At 37.3% G+C, this 22,464-nt stretch overlaps 2 protein-coding genes across 5 annotated transcripts in view; one reads left to right on the forward strand and one right to left on the reverse strand.

The window, feature by feature from the left end:
- The window catches only part of LOC101287519 (zinc finger protein 33B), a 346,100-nt gene that overhangs the window by 279,106 nt on the left and 44,530 nt on the right, over positions 1-22,464 (forward strand). The window lies entirely within an intron of this gene.
- LOC117198134 (zinc finger protein 33B-like) overlaps positions 1-22,464 on the reverse strand; it is a 76,960-nt gene that overhangs the window by 42,647 nt on the left and 11,849 nt on the right. The window contains 2 exon segments of the mRNA XM_049696670.1: positions 1,449-3,613; positions 19,369-19,464. Of these exon segments, the coding sequence (XP_049552627.1) occupies positions 1,449-3,613; positions 19,369-19,464 (2,261 nt within the window).

The following is a 22,464-nucleotide window of genomic DNA, read 5'->3' on the forward strand; positions in this document are numbered from 1 at the left end:
TTGTAAAAGTAATGAGACATGTGGGATCAGTATTAACCAAATTTAGAATACTGTGGAAGGTGGTAACAGCTATAGGATGTAGAATGGGCTATGAAAAGCTTCCTGTAAATTTAAATGGGAGCACTGAGGTCTTATGTCCTAGAGTATTCTAGCCAGTACTCTAGCTTCATTCACACTCAATGTTTCCGGTTACTGAACCTAAGAAGAGGAAGCAGAAGCAGTCTCAATGCTGCCCCTGGCTGATTGTTCTGGGGATCTAGTCCATTCTGAGATCCCCTAGAGGTAGGCCCCTGGATGAACTGGACAATTAGGCAGTACAGTCATCCCTCAGTATCTGCTGGGGACTGGTTCCTGGACACCTCTTCAAATACCAAAATCAGCTGATGCTCAAGTTCTTTACAGTAGGCCCTCCATACTCTTGGGTTCTGCATATGTGGATTCAACCAACCACAGAACCGCAGATAGGAAAACACAGACATGAAGGACCAACTGTATTTGCATGGGTAACAGCACAGTTGGGGTGCAGACTCATCAAAAACGTGATGGCTCATGATGTGGAAGGCCATGGGCTGATACGTGTTTCTCCAAAAGTAGAATCAGAGACTGAGATTATTCAATTTATTTGTGCTTTTAAAAAAGCTTCATATTCCACTTAATATTTTTATAAATGCCTATTTTCAGTTTTATTTCTACTAAAAGATTTGAAATAAGTGCAAAATATAACTTTTAGAATAACATCATATCTAAAGGAAAATTTCTGTCCATACTTCCTAAGTTGACAGACTTCCTTCAAAACAATCTTCAGATACAATAAAGTCTGAATTCTGTTAAAGCCTTCACATTCAAAACATCTTTAAGACTTCATCTCAACATCGCCTTGTTCAGTAAAATGGCATTTCTTGAAATAGGCTCAACTATATTTGCTGTATTCTTCAGGTCTCTTCCCTATTATTTCCCTGACATACAGCAAGTACAACTTGTGTATGAAGTTTTCAAAAAAATACAAGATGTTGACAGTTCTCCCCAGGTGTGGTTTATCTGACTGTTAGTAATGGCCAAGTTCTGGAAGAACATTTTCCTACATACATTTGATTCACAGGATTATCTCCTACGTAAGTTATTTGTTTAACAAGCCCTAACTTATAATATTTCCCCCCATTTCCCATATACATTAGTAGGGTTTCTTCTACATGTATTCATTTTTTAGTTGTCTTATTAATAGACATTCATTACATTCATAGTAATTTCCCCTGTGGTTACTCTTTCATTTACTTCGGAATATGACTTAGGGTAAAAAAATTTGCCACTTGACATTCATAGGGGTCATGTTCTGTGGGAATTCTCCATAGTATTTCAAGGTATGAAATGCTACATACTAAGATTTCTCTCATTGCTAAATTTAAAAGATTTTTTTCCCCTGTATGTAATTTTGAATGTACTGTGAGAACTGATTTCTTAGAGGTTTTCCCACACTCAATACATTCATAGGGTTTCTACATTATGTGTCTTCTCTGATGTACTTTGAGACCTGAGTTGCAAATGAAGGTTTTCCCACAATGACTGCATTCATAGGGTTTCTCCCCTGTGTGTGTCCTCTGATGTTTAGTGAGATCTGACTTATGATAGAAGGGCTTCCCACATTCATTACACTTATAAGGTTTTTCCCCTGTGTGTATCCTCTGATGTACAGTGAGGACTGATTTCTCAGAGAAAGATTTCCCACACTCCTTACATTCATAGGGCTTCTCCCCTGTGTGAGTTCTCTGATGTGATCTGAGGACTGAATTGCAAGTGAAGGTTTTCCCACACTGATCACAGTGAGAAGACTTCTCCCCTCTGTGTGTTCTCTTATGTACTGTATAGTCTGACTTATAGTAGAAGGTTTTCCCACATTTTTTGCACACATAGGGTTTTTCCCCTGTGTGAGCTCTCTGGTGTACTGTAAGGTATGAATTTCTAGAGAAGAATTTCCCACATTCCTTACATTCATAGGGTTTCTCACCTGTGTGAGTTCTCTGGTGTTTAGTGAGATCTGACTTATTGTAAAAGGTTTTTCCACATTCATTACACTTATAAGGTTTTTCCCCTGTATGTATTCTCTGATGTACCGTGAGGACTGATTTCTCAGAGAATGATTTCCCACACTCATTACATTCATAGGGTTTCTCCTTTGTGTGTGTTCTCTGGTGTACTTTTAGGCCTGAATTGCGACTGAAGGTTTTCTCGCACTCATTACATTTGTAGGGTTTCCTCCCTATGTGAGTTTTCTGGTGTTTAGTGACATCTGACTTATGACAGAAGGTTTTCCCACATACCTTACATTCATATGGTTTCTCACCTGAGTGAGTTCTCTGATGTACTGTAAGGTATGAATTCCTGGAGAAAAATTTCCCACATTGACTACACTCATAGGGTTTCTCACCTGTGTGTGTTTTCTGATGTACTGTGAGAACTGAGTTGCTTATGAAGGTTTTCCCACATTGATTACATTCATAGGGTTTCTCCCCTGTGTGAATTCTCTGGTGTACTGTGAGATATGACTTATGGTAGAAGCTTTTTCTACATTCCTTACATTCATAGGGTTTCTCTCCTGTGTGAGTTCTCTGATGAATTGTGAGGTGTGAATTCCTAGAGAAGGATTTCCCACATTCATTACATTTATAGGGCTTCTCTCCAGTGTGGATTCTCTGATGTAAAGTGAGAAGTGACTTTCTAGAGAAGCATTTCCCACATTCGTTACATTCATAGGGTTTCTCTCCTGTACGTAGTCTCTGATGTTTGGTGAGTTTTGATTTTTCACAGAATGCTTTTTCACATTCATTACATTCATAGACATTGTCTCCTATGCCTGTTCTCTGAGTTACATTAAGAACTGACTTCTCCCAGAAAGGTTCCCTCAGGCTGTTAGATTCAAATGTTCTCTCTCCTGTGTCAGGAAAATTTGATCTGCTGAAATTATCTACTTTTTCAGTATGTTCATAATCTTTCACCTTCAAATGAACTCTATGTTTCAAGAGAGATAATTTCTCAGAGGCTTTACCATATTCATTAAACTCATAAAGACTTTCTCTTTTTTTGGGGGTTGAATAATTACAGAATGTTTTATCACATTCCCTATGTTCACAAGGACTCTGTCCCTTGTGACCTTGTTTATATGTGATGAAAAGTGTCTTCTCACAGAAATCTTTCCCACGTTCTTTGTAGTCAAAAGAATGCTCTACATTTTTAATTTTCTCATATGGCATGAAGTCTTCATTATGACTGAGGTACTTTCCATTTTGAATGAATTCATAAGGTATCTCTCCCACATGAGTTTTTTCATGGTTAATATGAAGGAATAATTTTCCATATGCGCTGAGATCATCAGACTTCTTTCTTAAATAGTTTTTCTCAATAATTAATTCTGAAATATATTTCAAACTCATACCACTTGTGTCACATTTACAAGGTATTTTTACAGAAGAAACTGGGTATGTGCTGAAATTAAACATTTTTCCTAATACATTACCTCTCTCTATAGTCAGTGTTTTGTTGTTGATAAACGGAGCTTGCCCGAAATGTCTGTCCTGGATTTCCTGACTCTGCTCTAGCTGATTATCAACTTTGCAGACTTCTGGAAAAGAGCAAAAAAACACTATAAGTTATTAATTTTATTACTATTATGATAAACTTACACTTACATACAAATGCCCTTTTATATGATTGACTCAGTTTCTTGAAATAAGAGTAATCCAAGATGTTCGTGTCCCTCATCCTTTTGGCTTAGAAGAAATAAACAAAACCTGACAGAGCAGAAATGGGGGATAAAAACTTAGAATGAACCCATCTACATTTAACAATTTATAAATATGTACTTCAAGACTTAATATAGGTTAAAAATAAATACAAATCACAGTGAATAAAGGAAGACAGACTTTGAAAAAAAAAAGACTGATCCAGGTGTTGGAAATGCAGAGAAGCAGAGAGGCAATGATTAGTAGGTAAGAGTACCCTGGAGAAATATCAGAGGACTGATTTGATCTTTTGAAGGATACAGATTAGACTTTACATGATATACTTAAAATACTGCAGCTAAATCTCTATGATTTACATGTTTCTAGTTCAATTCTCCTCTTTTTAAAATTATTTTAATTTTCTCTTATATATTGCTAATTTATTATACTGTTAATACCAAATTAAATTTATGGAAAAGTACTAATTTGTTCCTGCTTAAGGAGACCTGTAGCTTACTTTCTTATTCATTCTCTACTCATGTGACTTACAAAGAATACAAATGTCTACCAAGAAATGTAAAATCAAAGAGACAAGGAAGACTGCCAGAGGGCCAGATCCATTTGTTTTTTTGTTTGTTTGTTTTTGTGGCACGTGGGCCTCTCACTGTTGTGGCCTCTCCCGTTGCAGAGCACAGGCTCCAGACGCGCAGGCTCAGCAGCCATGGCTCACGGGGCCCAGCCGCTCCGCGGCATGTGGGATCTTCCCGGACTAGGGCATGAACCTGTGTCCCCTGCATCGGCAGGCGGACTCTCAACCACTGCGCCACCAGGGAAGCCTGTTTTTAGTTTTAGTATATTCAGGTTATTCTCTAGGAGTTTTTGCAAAAGTTAACCTATCCAACCATCAAATGCTAACTTTTCCTCATCTTAAATTTTCTGTGACAAATTTAATATGTTAATGTATTTTTTGTTTTTAAACCCAGATCTCTACATTTCTGGGGTTTATTTATATTTAAAACCATAGAGGACCTGACCTAAAATATTCACTGATACTTACATTTATTTATCCTAAGAATTCTCAGCTAGACTTCATCTTGTTATCTTCCTGTTCGGTATTTGCAATATAACAATGATGACCCTGTTCAAAAACCTGTCCAGAGCCCACTGTCTCCAAGCATCATTAGACAAAATAGACTGTAGTTACCATTCTGGGGGGAAAAATACTTTTTCCAACTATATTCATATTGGGTAACCACAATATCACTCCACAAGGCCATAATAAATGTATTCTTTCTAGAAATGACAGACTATTAATTTGCCAGAAATTGTTCAAATTCAACCAAGACTTTCACTAAGCTGGTTTACATTCCCATTTTGGCTTTGCTTAGAATTTAAACATTAAACATCAGGGAAATGACACTGTCTCATATCTGCTTCCCAATATGTCTTTACAAACATCTCTACAATTTCAAGTTCTATTTACACTGAAATTTAAAATTTATTACATTCTGTACATCTCATTCTATCACAACACTGGACAATACTCCTTTGTAACATAAACATCCTTTATTAATTGCTGAAATTTAAAATACTCAGTTGTCTTTTCTTTTTTTCCCCTTCTTTTCCCAAATATAACCCATGGTCTTACAAGTGTTTACCTCTGATTTCCTTTGAATACCTTGAATGGATATGGAATTAATAATGGTCCTTAACAAGCAGTGTGCTTTTCAAAACACAAATCTCAAATTTTATTCAAACCTGTAATTTTTGAACAAGAATCTAAAGGTTTAAAATTCAATATGTGCATTCAGAAGTTAATTCTTTTGTAGTGTCTTCTGAATGAATCAATATAAAGGCCCTCTCACTCAAGAGTAACAATTAAGTAATGATCCAATATCCATTATAAGTTATATAACAAAATAAGATATGCTCTCTTTGGAGAAAGCATAATATACATAAGAAAACAGCCTCATTTAATATCCATACACTATCAAGAATTAGAATCTACAGCAGATAATGTATATCAAAACAAGTACAAAACATTTCATAAAAGCTGGGGAACCTTGAGCTTAAATTTTAAAATTTATCAAAATATTTTTACTTCAAAGGATAAAAATTAAAAATAAACTAAAGTGAATACATGTTGCAACATGTATACACATATATTATAAGCTAATGGGAAATACCAAGATCTGTTGGAAATACCTCTTAAAAGTAACTGCTTATTAAATCTATAATTTTTATTATGAAAATAATGTACAAATATCTTATTAATGGATATAATCAATATTTAAAACAAATCATTCATTTCAAAGCACTGTTAAAAAGCACATAAATACAGAGACTTTCAAGCTTTCTCTTTTATATCAATAAATCCTAAACTGATTTTTAATGGATATAGTTTCTATTCTGTTTCATGAATGGTAAAGACAGGATCTGAAGCACAAAGACAAAGGAAGTAGAAAACCACAAGTATTTAAATAAAAATCAGTGGATGGTCACCTTAAGGCAAGCACTGAGTATAAAAAAAAACTAATTAATAAATATAGCATTCTATATAGTGGAATAACATCCCTTTTTGGATCACTAACCAAAAAGGGCTAAATTATTTAAAAACAAATATGCTAGTACTGAATTTATACCAGCTATTAGACCAAATTCTTTGGGAGGGGCACATCAATGAATAAACCTTAATCCTGACCCCAGGACCTTAGTACATAGTAGAGGAAATGTGGAAAGTGGATTCACAAATACAGCTATACTATATTGCAGAATGTAATAAACACATAAAAGAGAAATGAAGGATTATGAGAGTGGGAACAGGTAGAGATTTTTTTTTTTGAGGGGATCTATGAAGGCTTTTTAGAGGAAAGGGTAGAAATTTTTTTGTTGTTGCTGTTCTGGACTTACAAAGGATATAAAAATTATAAAACAGATTTTTTTAGTACTATATTTTGAAATGAATAAGAAAATCAAACAATGGCAAAATGTATAGCTCCCTCTGAATATTAATAATTTTTAACATGGTAAATGATGCATTATATGAATCTGCTGTACAAATACTGAACTATGACCAATTTAGTCATTAATATGTAGAGGGGATAATTTCCAAATTCTAAATATGAGTTTGGGTATTTTTCATCTTATAAATATTGTTTTGTGAAAATATAATTTTAAGCAGAGTGCTCCTTTTTGCTCAAAAAATTATTTATGGAAATATATTATTTTTCTCCTTTGCCTCAGATGTTCGACAAAGTCAAGAAATAATCTAAAAAGAGTAAAAAAACCAAGAAAAATGCTTAAAAATATTAATAATGATAATAACAACAAGAAAAATAACAAACCATCTCTATGAGCCAGGCTCTGTTCCATGTACTTTTCACATATTAATTCATGAGAATCACTGAGTACATAGGAATCAAACATAGAGCTGTAGGGAAGGAAAGCATATATATGGGTGATACTCAGGAAGGATTAAATGGGAGTTTAGCACCCCCAGTTTTGTGCCAGCATTATTAAGGGACTTCCCTGGTGGTCCAGTGGGTAAGACTCCATGCTCCCAATGCAAGGGGCCCAGGTTTGATTCCTGGTTGGGGAACTAGATCCTGCATGCATGCCGCCACTGAGTCTGCATGCCGCAACTAAGAGTCTGCATGCTGCAACTAAGAAGTCCACATGCTGCAATTATGAGCCCGCATGCCGCAACTAAAAAAAAAAGATCCCGCATGTCTCAACTAAGACTTGGCACAGCCTAAGTAAATAAATAAATAAATATTTTAAAAAAAATCATTAAAAGAGAAAAACTTAAATTTCATATATTACACATTGGGAAAAATGTAACTCAGGCTACTAACATGATAAATTAGATGCTTTGGGGGGGAAAGTATAATTTCATTTAGAAACTAGAACAAACTAAAATAATATGGTTAGTGTTTTGGGTGGTGTCAGTGGAAAATGAGAAAATAAAAATATTTTTTAAATACTTTTACAAAAGTATAACAATAATAGTGATCTAGGGACTTCCCTGGTGGTCCAGTGGTTAGGAATTCACCTTTCAGTGCATGGGACGCAGGTTCAATCCCTGGTCTGTGAACTAAGACCCCACATACCACAGGGCAACTAAGCCCACGTGCTGCAACTAGTGAGCCCACGTGCTCTGGAGCCCACACACCACAACTAGAGAAGCCCAAGCCGCAACAAAGATCCCATGCATGGCAACAAAGAGCTGGTGTGCCACAACGAAAGACCCCGCATGTTGCAATCCCATGTGCCTCAATCCCGTGTGCTGCAACTAAGACCTGATGCACCCAAATAAATATTTTTTAAAAAACCAATAACAGTGATCTAATATCAGTAAGAAAGGATGATAGAGAGAAAAATAAAATGCTGCTATGTCAGTTTTAAGAGTAGAAGGTTCACAGAACCTAATAAATGAAGATTAGTAGGGAAGATTGTGATTTGTGAATGATGATTTTAATAGTAGTTCTTGCCACATTAGAGAAATTGGAGTATCCTGTTAGAGATGTTCTGCAGACACATAAAACACAGAATGCTGAGTGAGCAAAAGATGCTGAAGATACAAAGTTACTAAAACCTGATGTCTTAGATATAGGTTATTTTATTATTTGAAGATCCAATTTGACAATTTGACTGGTAAATTTAGTCCTTTTATATACAATTATGGTGATTATTAAAATATGTCACGTTGTCTCCATTTTACTTGCTACTTTGTATTTGTCACAGTTTTACTACTACTTTTATTGTACCTTTCTTTCTTTGTTTTAGACTGATTTTTTAAAAATCTTTTCCACTTTTTTCTCTTTACAACTTTGGAGGTTATACATACCTGTTTCTCCACTTTAGGTGGCTGTCCACTAAATTCTGTCATTAATATTTAACTTAAAATCTAAGGTGATTCTATAACCTGAACCTCTTTTTCTGAATAAGAGAAGAGTCAAATGCCATTTGATCACCTCCCAACTCAATTATGCAACTATTTTTTAGTTTATCATAGTATCTTTTTTAGCCTTACAAATTAGATATCATAATGATTCTATCCACATCTTGTTTAGACTTAGCTATAAATTTCCTAATTTCTTATAACTTACCACTCCTCTCATCTCAAGCACTCTTCTGGGTTTCATTTTCTCTCTTCCTGTAGTATTTCTATTTTAATTTTACTAACAAAATTATACAATAAAAGATATTGTTCCTATAATTTATTTCAGGACCAATCCAAATTTAATCATACACTCTGACAAAGACTCTCTCCTTGACTAAATTTTAGTTAAGCTCCTCTGAGACTTATTCTTGACTAGGTCTTGACCTTGGCCTTTCATGTCTGTCTCTACTGAGCAGTTTCAGCAAGAAACCTTGTCAGTCTAGTGACAATCTCCTCACCCTTGATATCTCCTCACCCATAAGTTCCTCATGCTCCAACCATGATTTATAAACCCTTGGCCTGCATTTAGCAAGAATTCTGTTAGGCCAGTTTAGCAAGAATATCCCTACCCTTGATGTCTCCTCTTAGTAATTTTCTATTCACTTACACCTTCACTCTGCTTGTTGGCTACAAATCCCCAGGTGCCTTTGCTGTATTTGGAGTTAAGCTCAGTTTTATTGAAATTTTATCCCTCTATTTCAATAGTTAGTGAATAAAATCTATATTGCCTTTAACTAGTATCTGGCTTTATTTCTCTTTGACAGCTCTCATCCTTTAAAAAATAGCTTCCTGAGTTCATTATTCTAGATTGACAAATATTTTTTGCTTCAATTTAGATGTCTCTGGCAATGTCTCATTCCTTAGGCGGTAATGTGATTTTTCTCTCTGGCTGCTATTAAGATCCAGTGTTCTCAAGTTATACTAATAGTACTTAAGTATATATTACTTTTTATTTATCCTGCTTGGTGTGTGTTTTGTGTCCACATATGTGGTCTTACTGAAGGATTTCTGGAAAATTCTATGTTAAATTTAAGTGGTCAAAATACTCCAATTAAAAAGTAGTGGTTTTCACATTAGATAAAAAAAACCCAAACATATGCTATCTGTATGAAATCCACTTTAAATATAAAAGAATGGGAAAAGGTATACCATGGAAATATTAACTAAAAGAAAGCTGGAGTAACTATAATAATATCAAAGTAAACTTTAAAACAGAGAGTTCTCTCAGGGATAGAGAGACATTACATAATCATAAAAGGATCAATCCATCAAGAGGACATAAAGATCCTAATATGTATGCATCTAATAATTCTTCAAAATTCATAAAGCAGAAACCAATAGAACTGAAAAGGAGAAATAAACAAATGCAAAATTATAGCTAGAGACTTCAATACTGCTCTCTCAATGTGTCACAGACAGAGCTTTTAAGTGTTATACCCCAACCCCATTTTCCCATTGCCATGTGATTTTTAATATACTATTTTGCATAAAACAATGATTTTTTAGGAATGCACACATCCTGTTTTAACAGAATTCACTGTATTACTATATTCCTTTCCATGTTTTTAGCCTCCCCTTATCAAGAGATAGCCTTTCTGTGTTGCTCAGATTTGTAACTGTTAAGGTCTGCACATCCTAACTAATTATCAAGTAAGTTTTTGCTTTAAATTCTGTGTTCTAGGATCATCCACTAAGATAACATGTATGTTTATTTCCCCACATACAGGCGTCTGTGAGGTTTTTTTTTCCACAGATAGAAAGTCTCTCTTTTCTTACTTGTCAGAGAAACAATAGTGCTACTGAAAAACATGGCTTATGTGTCTGTTTCCACACGTAGCCTTAGTATGTCTGATTTGCAGAACCAAATTGTATCTAAAAAGGCTCCAGCTATCCTGTGCCCAACATTGTAGTTAATCAAAACATTTAGGTTTCACACCTCAGAGCGTTTACTTTGTCCCTGATAAGTACTTTGCCAATTCCTTTTAGTGTCAGAAATGCTTTTGTTTTTTATCCATCTGCTGATACATACACTCCTGCTTGATTTTTTCAGTGATTTTGCAGCTTCTATATTTGTACTGATTGGGACTTTAGATGTTCTCTAGTGTTATTAAATGGAGTTTATATTGCTCACTTACTTTAATGTTTCTGGATGATTTGCAGGCAGGGATAGAGACAATGCTGACTTCACACGTCCTTCTTTGAAGAAGTTCACTCTGTCCTTTAAACACTGTCTTCCCTTGGCTACAGGACACCACATTCTGTTTCCCCCTAATCTCCAAACTGCTGCTTCTCTTTTTTCTGCTGAGTCATCTCATTCTCATGGCTTCTGAAAGGTAGTGTCCCAGGGTACAGCCTTCAGGCCTCTCAAATCTGTGCATTCCTTCTCCTAAGGAGAGATGTTATCTAATCCCTTAGCTTTAAATACTGCATTTTAAAACTTTAAATATTGCCATGGCTGATAATTTCCAAATAAATATCTCCAACTTAGGACTCTCCCCTAATCTACCTCTGCTTATATACCCATATGTTTATTCACAATAAACTTGGATATTTTATAATCACCTGAAATTTGGTATATGCAATTTAAACTCCTAATAACTCCTCCCAAGTTGTTTCTCTCCAATTTTCCCAATCTTGGCAATTGATGCCCATTCATCCAATTTTTCTGGATGAAATCCCTGGAGTCTTTCTTGACTCGTCTCTTTCTCTCACAGTCCTTGCCCAATTCAAGAGCAAATCTTATAGGTCCCACCTTCAAACTAAATCCAGAAGTCAATCACTTTTATTCTTCCTCACTATTTCCAACCAAGGGTAAGCTACCATCACATTTACAGAGATTAAAATACTATTCTGACTGATGTTCCTGCTTTCAGCCCTCTGCTCTCAATAGTATTTTCTCTGCTCAGCAGCCAGAGAAATCAATTTAAAAAAGCATATCAGCATATGTTGCTTACTGGGTTAAATTATACCAATGGCTTCTCATCTCACTCAGAATAAAATCAAAGTCCTTATCGTGGTCCAAATGGCACTACATAATTTCAGCTCCCGTTACCTCTACAATGCCAACTCTTTCTACTCTTCACTCACTCATTTCCCCCAATCCAGAGTCATATTTATGTGTCCTCAAAAACACCAAGTATATCCCTGCCTTGGTGGACTGACATTTAATGTCACCTCTGCCACCAAGACTCCCCATGATTCTCATCCTCATTTTATTCAAGTTGATAATATTAGAAAGGCCTTCTTGATCTCCTTTCTAAAATAAAATACTCCATCATTCTTAACCTTCTCTAATTTCCTAGCTATTTACTGGCACATTTAAGTGTATATATGTGTAATTGTTTGTTTCTTATCCTTCTCTCCCTATCAGAATGCAAGCTCCATGAGGTTAGGGGCAAAATTTAGTTCACTGATGTATTTCCAACACCTAAAACCAGAGTAATGAACGTAGGTACTCAATATCTGTTGAATGAAAAAACGGGGGCGGGGTGGGGGAGTCAAGATGGCATACTAGGAAGATGTGGAATTCACGTCTCCTCACAACTAGGGCACCTACCAGGCACCAGTGGGGGACCGCAGACACCTAAGGGGCCGGAAGTAACCCCCAGCGACTGGGTAGGACATGAGGCTTGGGGGGAGTAAAGGGGGAGGAGAAGTGGAGACGGCAAGGAACTGGCGCTCCTGAGGGGTGGCTGGGGGAGGGGAAGTGATACCATGCAGGAAGGGGAAATTTGGGGAACCAATGGGAGGGCAGAAGAACAAAAGGGAGCATGGCCAGGTTTCCCCTGCCCACTTGGACCCCCAGGAATCTGCTGAGATCCTGGGCCTGATCCTCTGCACACCCAGGCCTCCTCCAGCTGCCCAGATCCTGAGGGAGTGGGTGGGGGGGAAGGGGGAGCAAAAGTAAAGGCTGGACCTCCGGGACTGGCACCCTGAAGGGTGGCTGGGGGAGGGAAGGAGTTCCTACACCCAGCAGAACCCAGCCACGCTTAGCGGTCCAGTGGCTACGGGGAAGATGGTGGGGGAGGGGCATGAAGGAACGGAGGGGAATGGGGCCAGTGCTTTCCCTGCCCACTTAGGCACGGGGGAGCCTCTTGGGCTCCAGGGCCTAATCCTCTACCCTCGGAGCCTCCCTCCTGCCGTGCAGAACCCAAGCCCCGCCCCTGCACCCCCACCCGGGGCCCCACCTCTGCACTCGGAGACCCCCTCTGAGACCCCCTCCAACGGGCTGGGCCTAAACCCCACCCAGGCATCCTCACTCAGGGCCCTGCCTCCAAACTCCGGAACTCTACATTCCGGAGGCCCTCCTTTCCACCTGCTGCCTCTCCCCTTCTAAGCAGGTCCGAAGCAGAGGCCCCACCCCACACTCAAACGTCACCCCATCTATGCCCCGCCCTACACTTGAACGTCACCCCGCCAAGGCCCTACCCCATACTCAAACGTCACTCCCCCACCCGCCTAGGTCCTGCCTAAGTTACAACCCCTGCCTAAACTCTGCTCCCAGAGTTGAGGCTTTTTTTTTCTTTTCTTTTTTCCTCTTTTAGACTGGGGTTCTGTTTTGCCTTGTTGATTCTTTTATATTTTTATTTTTCCTAATAAGTCTTTTATTTTTCTAATTGTATTTTATTTTTTATACTTTGTTAATGATCTCTCCTTTTGGCTTGTTCCCCACCCCACCCCCTTTTTTTTTTCTGTTGTGGTTTTATTTTACCTTGCTGCAGTTGTTTCAATTACAGTTTTAGTTTTCCTAATATATTTTTTACCTTTCTAATTTTATTTTGTTTTATACTCTTTGATATTATACTGCTCCTTTCTTTCTTTCTTTTTTTCTTTCTTTTTTTAACCGTGCCACGAAGCTTGCGGGATCTGGGTTCCCAGTCAAGAGGTCGGGCCCGAGCTCCTGTGGTGGGAGCTCTGAGTCCAAACTGCTGGACTAACAGCGAACGTCAGACCCCAGGGAATATCAATCAGAGTGAGGCTTCCCGGAGGTCATCAGCTCAGCACCAAGACCAAGCTCTATCCAACTGCCTGCAAATTCCATTGCTGGGCATCTCAGGCCAAACAACCAGTAAGACAGGAATACAGCACCACCCATCAAAAAAAAGAAAAATGAAACAACAAAAATATGTGTTACAGACAAAGGAGCAAGGTAAAAACCTACAAGACCAAATAAATGAAGATGAAATAGGCAACCTACCTGAAAAAGAATTCAGAGTAATGATAGTAAATATGATGCAGAATCTCAGAAACAGAATGGAGAAAATACAAGAAACATTTCACAGGATCTAGAAGAACTAAAGAGCAAACAAACAGTAATGAACAACACAATTACTCTACAAGGTTAAAAATACTCTACAAGGAATCAAACAGTAACAAACAGTAATGAACAACACAATTACTCTACAAAGTTAAAAATACAAGGAATCAATAACAGAATACCTGAGGCAGAAGAATGGATAAGTGAGCTGTAAGATAAAATGGTGGAAATAACTCCCAGGGAGCAGAATAAAGAAAAAAGAATGAAAAGAATTGAAGACAGTCTCAGAGACGTCTGGGACAACACTAAACGCACCAACATTCGAATTTTACAGGTCCCAGAAAAAGAAGAGAAAAAGAAAGGGTCTGAGAAAATATTTGAAGAGATTATAGTCGAAAACTTCCTTAACATGGAAAAGGAAATAGTCCATCAAGTCCAGGAAGCACAGAGAGTCCCATACAGGATAAACCCAAAGAGAAACACGCAGAGACACACATTAATCAAACTATCAAAAATTAAATACAAAGAAAAAATATTAAAGCAGCAAGTGAAAAGCAACAAATAACATACAAGGGAATCTCAATAAGGTTAACAGCTGATTTTTCAGCAGAAACTCTGCAAGCCAGAACAGAGTGGCAGAACATATTTAAAGTGATGAAAGAGAAAAACCAACAACCAAGATTACTCTACCCAGCAAGGATCTCATTCAGATTTGATGGAGAAATTAAAACCTTTACAGATGAGCAAATGTTAAGAGAATTCAGCACCACCAAACCAGCTTTACAACAAATGCTAAAGAAACTTCTCTAGGCAGGAAACACAAGAGAAGGAAAAGACCTACAATAATAAACCCAAAACAATTAAGAAAATGGTAATAGGAACATGCATATCGATAACTACCTTAAATATAAATGGATTAAATGCTCCAACCAAAAGACACAGCTGGCTGAATGGATACAAAAACAAGACCCGTATATATGCTGTCTACAAGAGACCCATTTCAGACCTATGGACACATACAGACTGAAAATGAGGGGATGGAAAAAGACATTCCATGCAAATGGAAATCAAAAGAAAGCTGGAGTAACAATTCTCATATCAGACAAAATAGACTTTAAAATAAAGACAATTACGAGACAAGGATACTACATAATGATCAAGGGATCAATCTAAAAAGAAGATATAACAATTGTAAATATTTATGCACCCAACATAGGAGCACCTCAATACATAAGGCAAATGCTAACAGCCATAAAAGGGGAAATGGACAGTAACACAATAATACTAGGGAACTTTAACACCCCACTTTCACCAATGGACAGATCATCTAAAATGAAAATAAATAAGGAAACACAAGCTTTAAATGACACATTAAAAGATGGACTTAATTGATACTTATAGGACATTCCATCAAAAAACAACAGAATAAAACAACAGAGTGCTTCTTCTCAAGCACTCATGGAATATTCTCCAGGATAGACCATATCCTGGGTCAAAAATCAAGCCTTGGTAAATTTAAGAAAATTGAAATCGTATCAAGTATCTTTTCCAACCACAATGCTATGAGACTAAATATAATTTACAGGAAAAAAACTGTAAAAAATACAAACATGTGGGGTTCCAAGGTGGTGCAGTGGTTAAGAATCTGCCTGCCAATGCAGGGGACATGGGCTCGAGCTCTGGTCCGGGAAGATCCCACAGGCCACGGAAAACCTAAGCCCATGCACCACAACTACTGAGCTGGCGCTCTATAGCCCGCAAGCCAAAACTACTGAAGCCCGTGCGCCTAGAGCCTGTGCTCTGCGGCAAGAGAAGCCACCGCAAGGTGAAGCCTGTGAACCGCAACGAAGAGTAGCTCCTTCTAACTGCAACAACAGAAAGCCCATGCAGCAACGTAGACCCAATGCAGCCAAAAATAGATTAATTAATTTAAAAATACAAACACATGGAAGCTAAACAATATGCTATTAAATAACCAAGAGATCACTGAAGAAATCAAAGAGGAAATCAAAAAATACCTAAAAACAAATGACAATGAAAACACGATGACCGAAAACCTATGGGATGCAGCAAAAGCAGTTCTATGAGGGAAGTTTATAGCAAGACAATCCTACCCCAAGAAAAAAGAAAAATCTCAAATAAACAACCTAACCTTACATCTAAAGCAATTAGAGAAAGAAGAAGAAAAAACCCCCAAAGTTAGCAGAAGGAAAGTAATCATAAAGATCAGACCAGAAATAAATGAAAAAGAAGTGAAGGAAACGATAGCAAAGATAAATAAAACTAAAAGTGGTTCTTTAAGATAAACAAAATTGATAAACCATTAGCCAGACTTATCAAGAAAAAAAGGGAGAAGACTCAAATCAACAGAATTAGAAATGAAAAAGGAGAAGTAACAACTGACACTGCAGATATACAGAGGATCATGAGACATTAGTACAAGCAACTATATGCTAATAAAATGGACAACCCGGAAGAAATGGACAAATTCTTAGAAAAGCACAACATTCTGAGACTGAACCAGGAAGAAATAGAAAATATAAGCCAATCACAAGCACTGAAATCAAAAATTTTATTAAAAATCTTCCAACAAACAAAAGCCCAGGACCAGATGGCTTCACAGGAGAATTCTATCAAATAACTAGAGAAGAGTTAACACCTATCCTTCTAAAACTCTTCCAAAATACAGCAGAGGGAGGAACACTCCCAAACTCATTCTACGAGGCCACCATCATCCTGATAGCAAAACCAGACAAGGATGTCACAAAAAAAGAAAACTACAGGCCAATATCACTGATGAACATAGATGCAAAAATCCTCAACAAAATACTAGCAAACAAATCCAACAGCACATTAAAAGGATCATACACCATGATCACGTGGGGTTTATCCCAGGAATGTAAGGATTTTTCAATATATGCAAATCAATCAATGTGATACACCATATTAACAAACTGAAGGATAAAAACCATATGATCATCTCAATAGATGCAGAAACAGCTTTTGACAAAATTCAACACTCATTTATGATAAAAACCCTCAGAAAGTGGGCATAGAGGGAACCTACCTCAACATAATAAAGGCCATATGTGACAAACCCACAGCCAACATCATTCTCAATGGTGAAAAACTGAAACCATTTCCTCTAAGATCAGGAACAAGACAAGGTTGCCCACTCTCACCACTATTATTCAACGTAGTTTTGGAAGTTATAGCCACAGCAATCAGAGAAGAAAAAGAAATAAAAGGAATCCAAATCGGAAAAGAAGTAAAACTGTCACTGTTTGCAGATGACATGATACTATACATAAAGAACCCTAGAGATGCTACCAGAAAACTACTAGAGCTAATCAATGAATTGGGTAAAGTAGCAGGATACAAAATTAATGCACAGAAATCTCTTGCATTCCTATACACTAATGATGAAAAATCTGAAAGTGAAATTAAGGAAACACTCCCATTTACCATTGCAACAAAAAGAATAAAATACCTAGGAATAAACCTACCTAAGGAGACAAAAGACCTGTATACAGAAAATTATAAGACACTGATGAAAGAAATTAAAGACAATACAAATAGATGGAGAGATATACCATGTTCTTGAATTGGAAGAATCAATATTGTGAAAATGACTATACTACCCAAAGCAATCTACAGATTCAATGCAATCCCTATCAAACTACCACTGGCATTTTTCACAGAACTAGAACAAAAATTTTCGCAATTTGTATGGAAACAGAAAATATCCCGAGTAGCCAAAACAATCTTGAGAAGAAAAATGGAGCTGGAGGAATCAGACTCCTGGACTTCAGACTATACTACAAAGTTACACTAATCAATACAGTATCGTACTGGCACAAAAAGAGAAATATAGATCAGTGGAACAGGATAGAAAGCCCAGAGATAAAACATGCACATATGGTCACCTTATATTTGATAAAAGGCCAGAGTATACAATGGAGAAAAGACAGCCTCTTCAATAAGTGGTGCTGGGAAAAATGGACAGCTACAGGTAAAAGAATGAAATTAGAACACTTCCTAACACTATACACAAAAATACACTCAAAATGGATTAAAGACCTAAATGTATGGCCAGACACTATAAAACTCTTAGAGGAAAACATAGGCAGAACACTCTATGACATAAATCACAGCAAGATCCTTTTTGTCCCCCCTCTTAGAGAAATGGAAATAAAAACAAAAATAAACAAATGGGACCTAATGAAACTTAAAAGCTTTGGCAGAGCAAAGGAAACCATAAACAAGATGAAAAGACAACCCTCAGAATGGGAGAAAATATTTGCAAATGAAGCAACTGACAAAGGATTAATTTCCAAAATATACAAGCAGCTCATGCAGCTCAGTATCAAAAAAACAAACAACTCAATCCAAAAATGGGCAGAAGACCTAAATAGACATTTCTCCAGAGAAGATATACAGATTGCCAACAAACACATGAAAATGTGCTCAACATCACTAATCATTAGAGAAATGCAAATCAAAACTACAATGAGGTATCACCTCACACCGGTCAGAATGGCCATCATCAAAAAATCTGCAAACAATAAATGCTGGAGAGGGTGTGGAGAAAAGGGAACACTCTTGCCTTGTTGGTGGGAATGTAAATTTGTACAGCCACTATGGAGAACAGTATGGAGGCTCCTTAAAAAATTAAAAATAGAACTACCATATGACCCAGCAATCCCACTACTGGGTATATACCCTGAGAAAACCATAATTCAAAAAGAGTCATGTACCACAATGTTCACTGCAGCTCTATTTACTACAGCCAGGACATTGAAGCAACCTAAATGCCCATCGACAGACGAATGGATAAAGAAGATGTGGTACATATATACAATGTAGTATTACTCAGCCATAAAAAAGAAGCAAAATTGAGTTATTTGTAGTAAGGTGGATGGACCTACAGTCTGTCATACAGAGTGAAGTAACTCAGAAAGAGAAATATAAATACCATGTACTAACACATATATATGGAATCTAAAAGAAAAAAAAAGGTTCTGATGAACCTACGGGCAGGACAGGAATAAAGACACAGCCGTAGAGAATGGACTTGAGGACGCTGGGAGGGTGAAGGGTAAGATGAGATGAAGCAAGAGAGTAGCATTGACATATATACACTACCAAATGTAAAATAGATAGCTAGTGGGAAGCAGTTGCATGGCACAGGGAGATCAGCTTGGTGCTTTGCAACCACCTAGAGGGATGGGATAAGGAAGGTGGGAGGGAGATGCAAGAGGGAGGGAATATGGGGATATATATATGCATAAAGCTGATTCACTTTGTCACACAGCAGAAACTAACACAACACTGTAAAGCAATTATACTCCAATAAAGATGTTAAAAGAAAAAATGAACACATGAGCAATACTTAAGATTAATAAGAATTCGTACCTATCACCAGGTGTCCTTCTGTTTAATACAGCCTAACTCACCTGGGGAGCTCTGGCTTGGGGACTCTTCCTCTAATACCCATGGTTGCTCTCCTTGTTCCAACCTGAAGATCAGTTCTGGTTTAGGGATGCAATACCCTGTGAATGGGAAATAACATGGGAATTGCGCTAGGCTCATGGGCTTTACGGCTCCCGAAGAAAACAGAAAATGAAGCTTCAGGGACCAATTTCAATCTATTATTGGGATAAGAAAAATTCTTTATGGTGTTTCAGCAGTCCTTCTTCTTATCACCCTGGATCTCAAGCCTAAGTATCTTCAAACTCAAAAAATTTCCACAGGTGTCAGCAACCAAGAAAGGACATGCATACTAGGAATCTACATGGAAAACAATCCCTACCCACTGAGACGAGGTGACTATAGTTCTCCAGCATCACATCCCTGTACAGTGTCCTCTGAGCAGGGTCCAGCTGCTGCCACTCCTCCTGGGTGAAGTCCAAAGTCACATCCTCAAATGATAAGGATTCCTGAAATAGCACATTTGTGCTCAAATTTAAGTAATCAGAATTGAAAGACATGGAGAAGCTACATGAGAATGGTTATACTGTTCACTATTCAGAGTCAATCAAAATACGTTTTGGGATGTCTACTTCTGCACTGTACTTGGTTGGAGAGGGAGAAATCCTAACAGATATTCCCTACTAATTCCCTCCAGTTATTAATATAAGTTATTGATGCTTGCATGCCATAAAAACTATCCTACTTTGGGGGAATCTGAAGACAAAGCAATGTTACTGTTATCAAGAAGCATATAATCTGAAAAACAGACAAATATACAAGCATATAACTACAATAAGATGTTACTATTGTGAAAAGATGAGCAAAGTTGATTGCGGTTTCAAAGGGGACAAAAGTTCTATTCCTGCTATTAGGGTGGGTTTCACTGAGGAGGTAAAATTCTGAGTGGTTAAACAACATTAGAGTAACAGTCATGAACCTGGGGCAACAGCATAACCATGGATACCTCTAAGAATAGTAGTTAAAGGAAAAGCAATTAGCACATAAGAGAGTACCATTTGGGACTATGATAAGATAAAGAGCTATGGAGTTATTCAGGGAGTGAGTTATTGAATAATTTTGGATATAACTCCTGTAGAATAGGGGTGTCCAAAATATCTGCTTACTCTTCCTTCTGGGAAACCTTTTTATTTATTTATAAATTGTAAACTTATATTGTCAATCTATATATAAAATTTCATTCTTTTTTTTTAGATTAAAAAAATGTAGGTAAGCACCTCAGTATTTTCTTCCCATAACTGAACAGTCTCATACAATCTTCACCAAGAGTAGATTCGATCTCAAGAAACCACTTTCTTTGCTCATCTAGAAGGAGCAACTCCTGAACTGTTAAAGTTTTATCAAGAGATTGGAGTAATTCAGTAATATCTTCAGGCTCCACTTCTAGTTGTAGTTCTCTTGCTATTTCTACCATACCTGCAATTACTTCCTCCTCTGAAGTCTCAAACTCCTCAAAGTCATCCATGAGGGTTGAAATCAGCTTCTTCAAAATGCCTGTTAATGTTGATACGTAGCCCTCTTCTGATGAATCCTAATGGCTTCTAGAATGGTGAATCCTTTCCAGGTTTTTACTTTGCCAGATCCATCAGAGAAATCACTGTCTATGACAGCTATAGTGTTATGAAATGTATTTTTTAAATAACAAGACTTGAACATCAAAATCACTCCTTGACCCATGGACTGCAGACGCTGTGTTATCAGGCATGAAAACATTATTAATCTCATTGTACATCTCCATCAGAGCTCTTGGGTGACCAGGTGCACTGTCAATGAACAGTAGTATTCTGAAAGGAATCTTTTTTTCTGAGCAGTAAATCTCAATAGTAGGCTTAGAATATTCATCAAACCATGTTATAAACTGATGTGCTGTCATCCAGGCTCTGTTGTTCCATTTATAGAGCACAGGCAGAGTAGATTTAGCATAATTCTTAAGGGTCCTAGGACTCTGCAAATGGTAAATGAGCATCAGCTTCAACTTAAGGTCAACAGCTGCATTAGCCCCTAACAAGAGAATCAGCCTGTCCTTTGAAGCCAGGCACTGACTTCTCCTCTCTAGCCATGCAAGTCCTAGATGGTATGTTCTTCCAATTTAAGGCTGTTTTGTCTACATTGAAAATCTGTTGTTTAGTGTAGCCACCTTCACTAATTATCTTAGCTAGATCTTCTAGATAACTTGCTATAGTTTCTACATCAGCACTTGCTGCTTCACCTTGCACTTTGATATTATGGAGACGTCTTCTTTCGTTAAACCTCATGAACCAGCCTCTGCTAGCTTCAGATGTTTCTTCTGCAGCTTTCCTCACCTCTCTCAGCCTTACATAGAATTGAAGAAAAGAGAATTAGGTCCTTGCTCTGGATTAGGCTTTGGTTAAGGGAATGTTGTAGCTGCTTTCATCTTCTATCCAGACCACTAAAACTTTCTCCATATCAGCAATAAGGCTGTTTCACTTTCTTATCATTTGTGTGCTTACTGGAGTAGCACTTTTAATTTCCTTCAAGAACTTTTCCTTTGCATTCACAACTTGACTAACAGTTTGGTGCAAGAGGCCTAGCTTTTGGTCTATCTAGGCTTTTGGCATGCTTTCCTCACTAAGTTTAATCTAGCTTTTGATTTAAAGTGAGAGATGTGCGATTCTTCCTTTCACTTGAACACTTAAAGGCCATTGTAGAGTTATTAGTTTGCCTAATTTCAATACTGTTGTGTCTCAGGGAATACAGAGGCCCAAGGAGAGGGAAAGAGACTGGGGAACAGCTGGTTGGTGGAGCAGTCAAAACACATACATTTAAGTTCACTGTCTTATATGGGTGTGGCTTGTGGTGCCCCAAAACAATTACAATAGTAACATCAAAGATCACTGATCACAGATCACCATAACAAATATAATAATAATGAAAACGTTTGAAATATTGTGAAAATTACCAAAATATGACAACAGACATGAAGTGAGCAAATGCTTTTAAAACAATGTGTCAAAAGACTCGATGCAGATTTACCACAAACCTTCAATTTGTAAGAAAAATACAGTATCTGTGAAGTGCAGTAAAGCAAAGCACAATAAAAC

This window comes from Orcinus orca, chromosome 14 (genome assembly GCF_937001465.1).
Source record: "Orcinus orca chromosome 14, mOrcOrc1.1, whole genome shotgun sequence".
NCBI lineage: Eukaryota > Metazoa > Chordata > Mammalia > Artiodactyla > Delphinidae > Orcinus > Orcinus orca.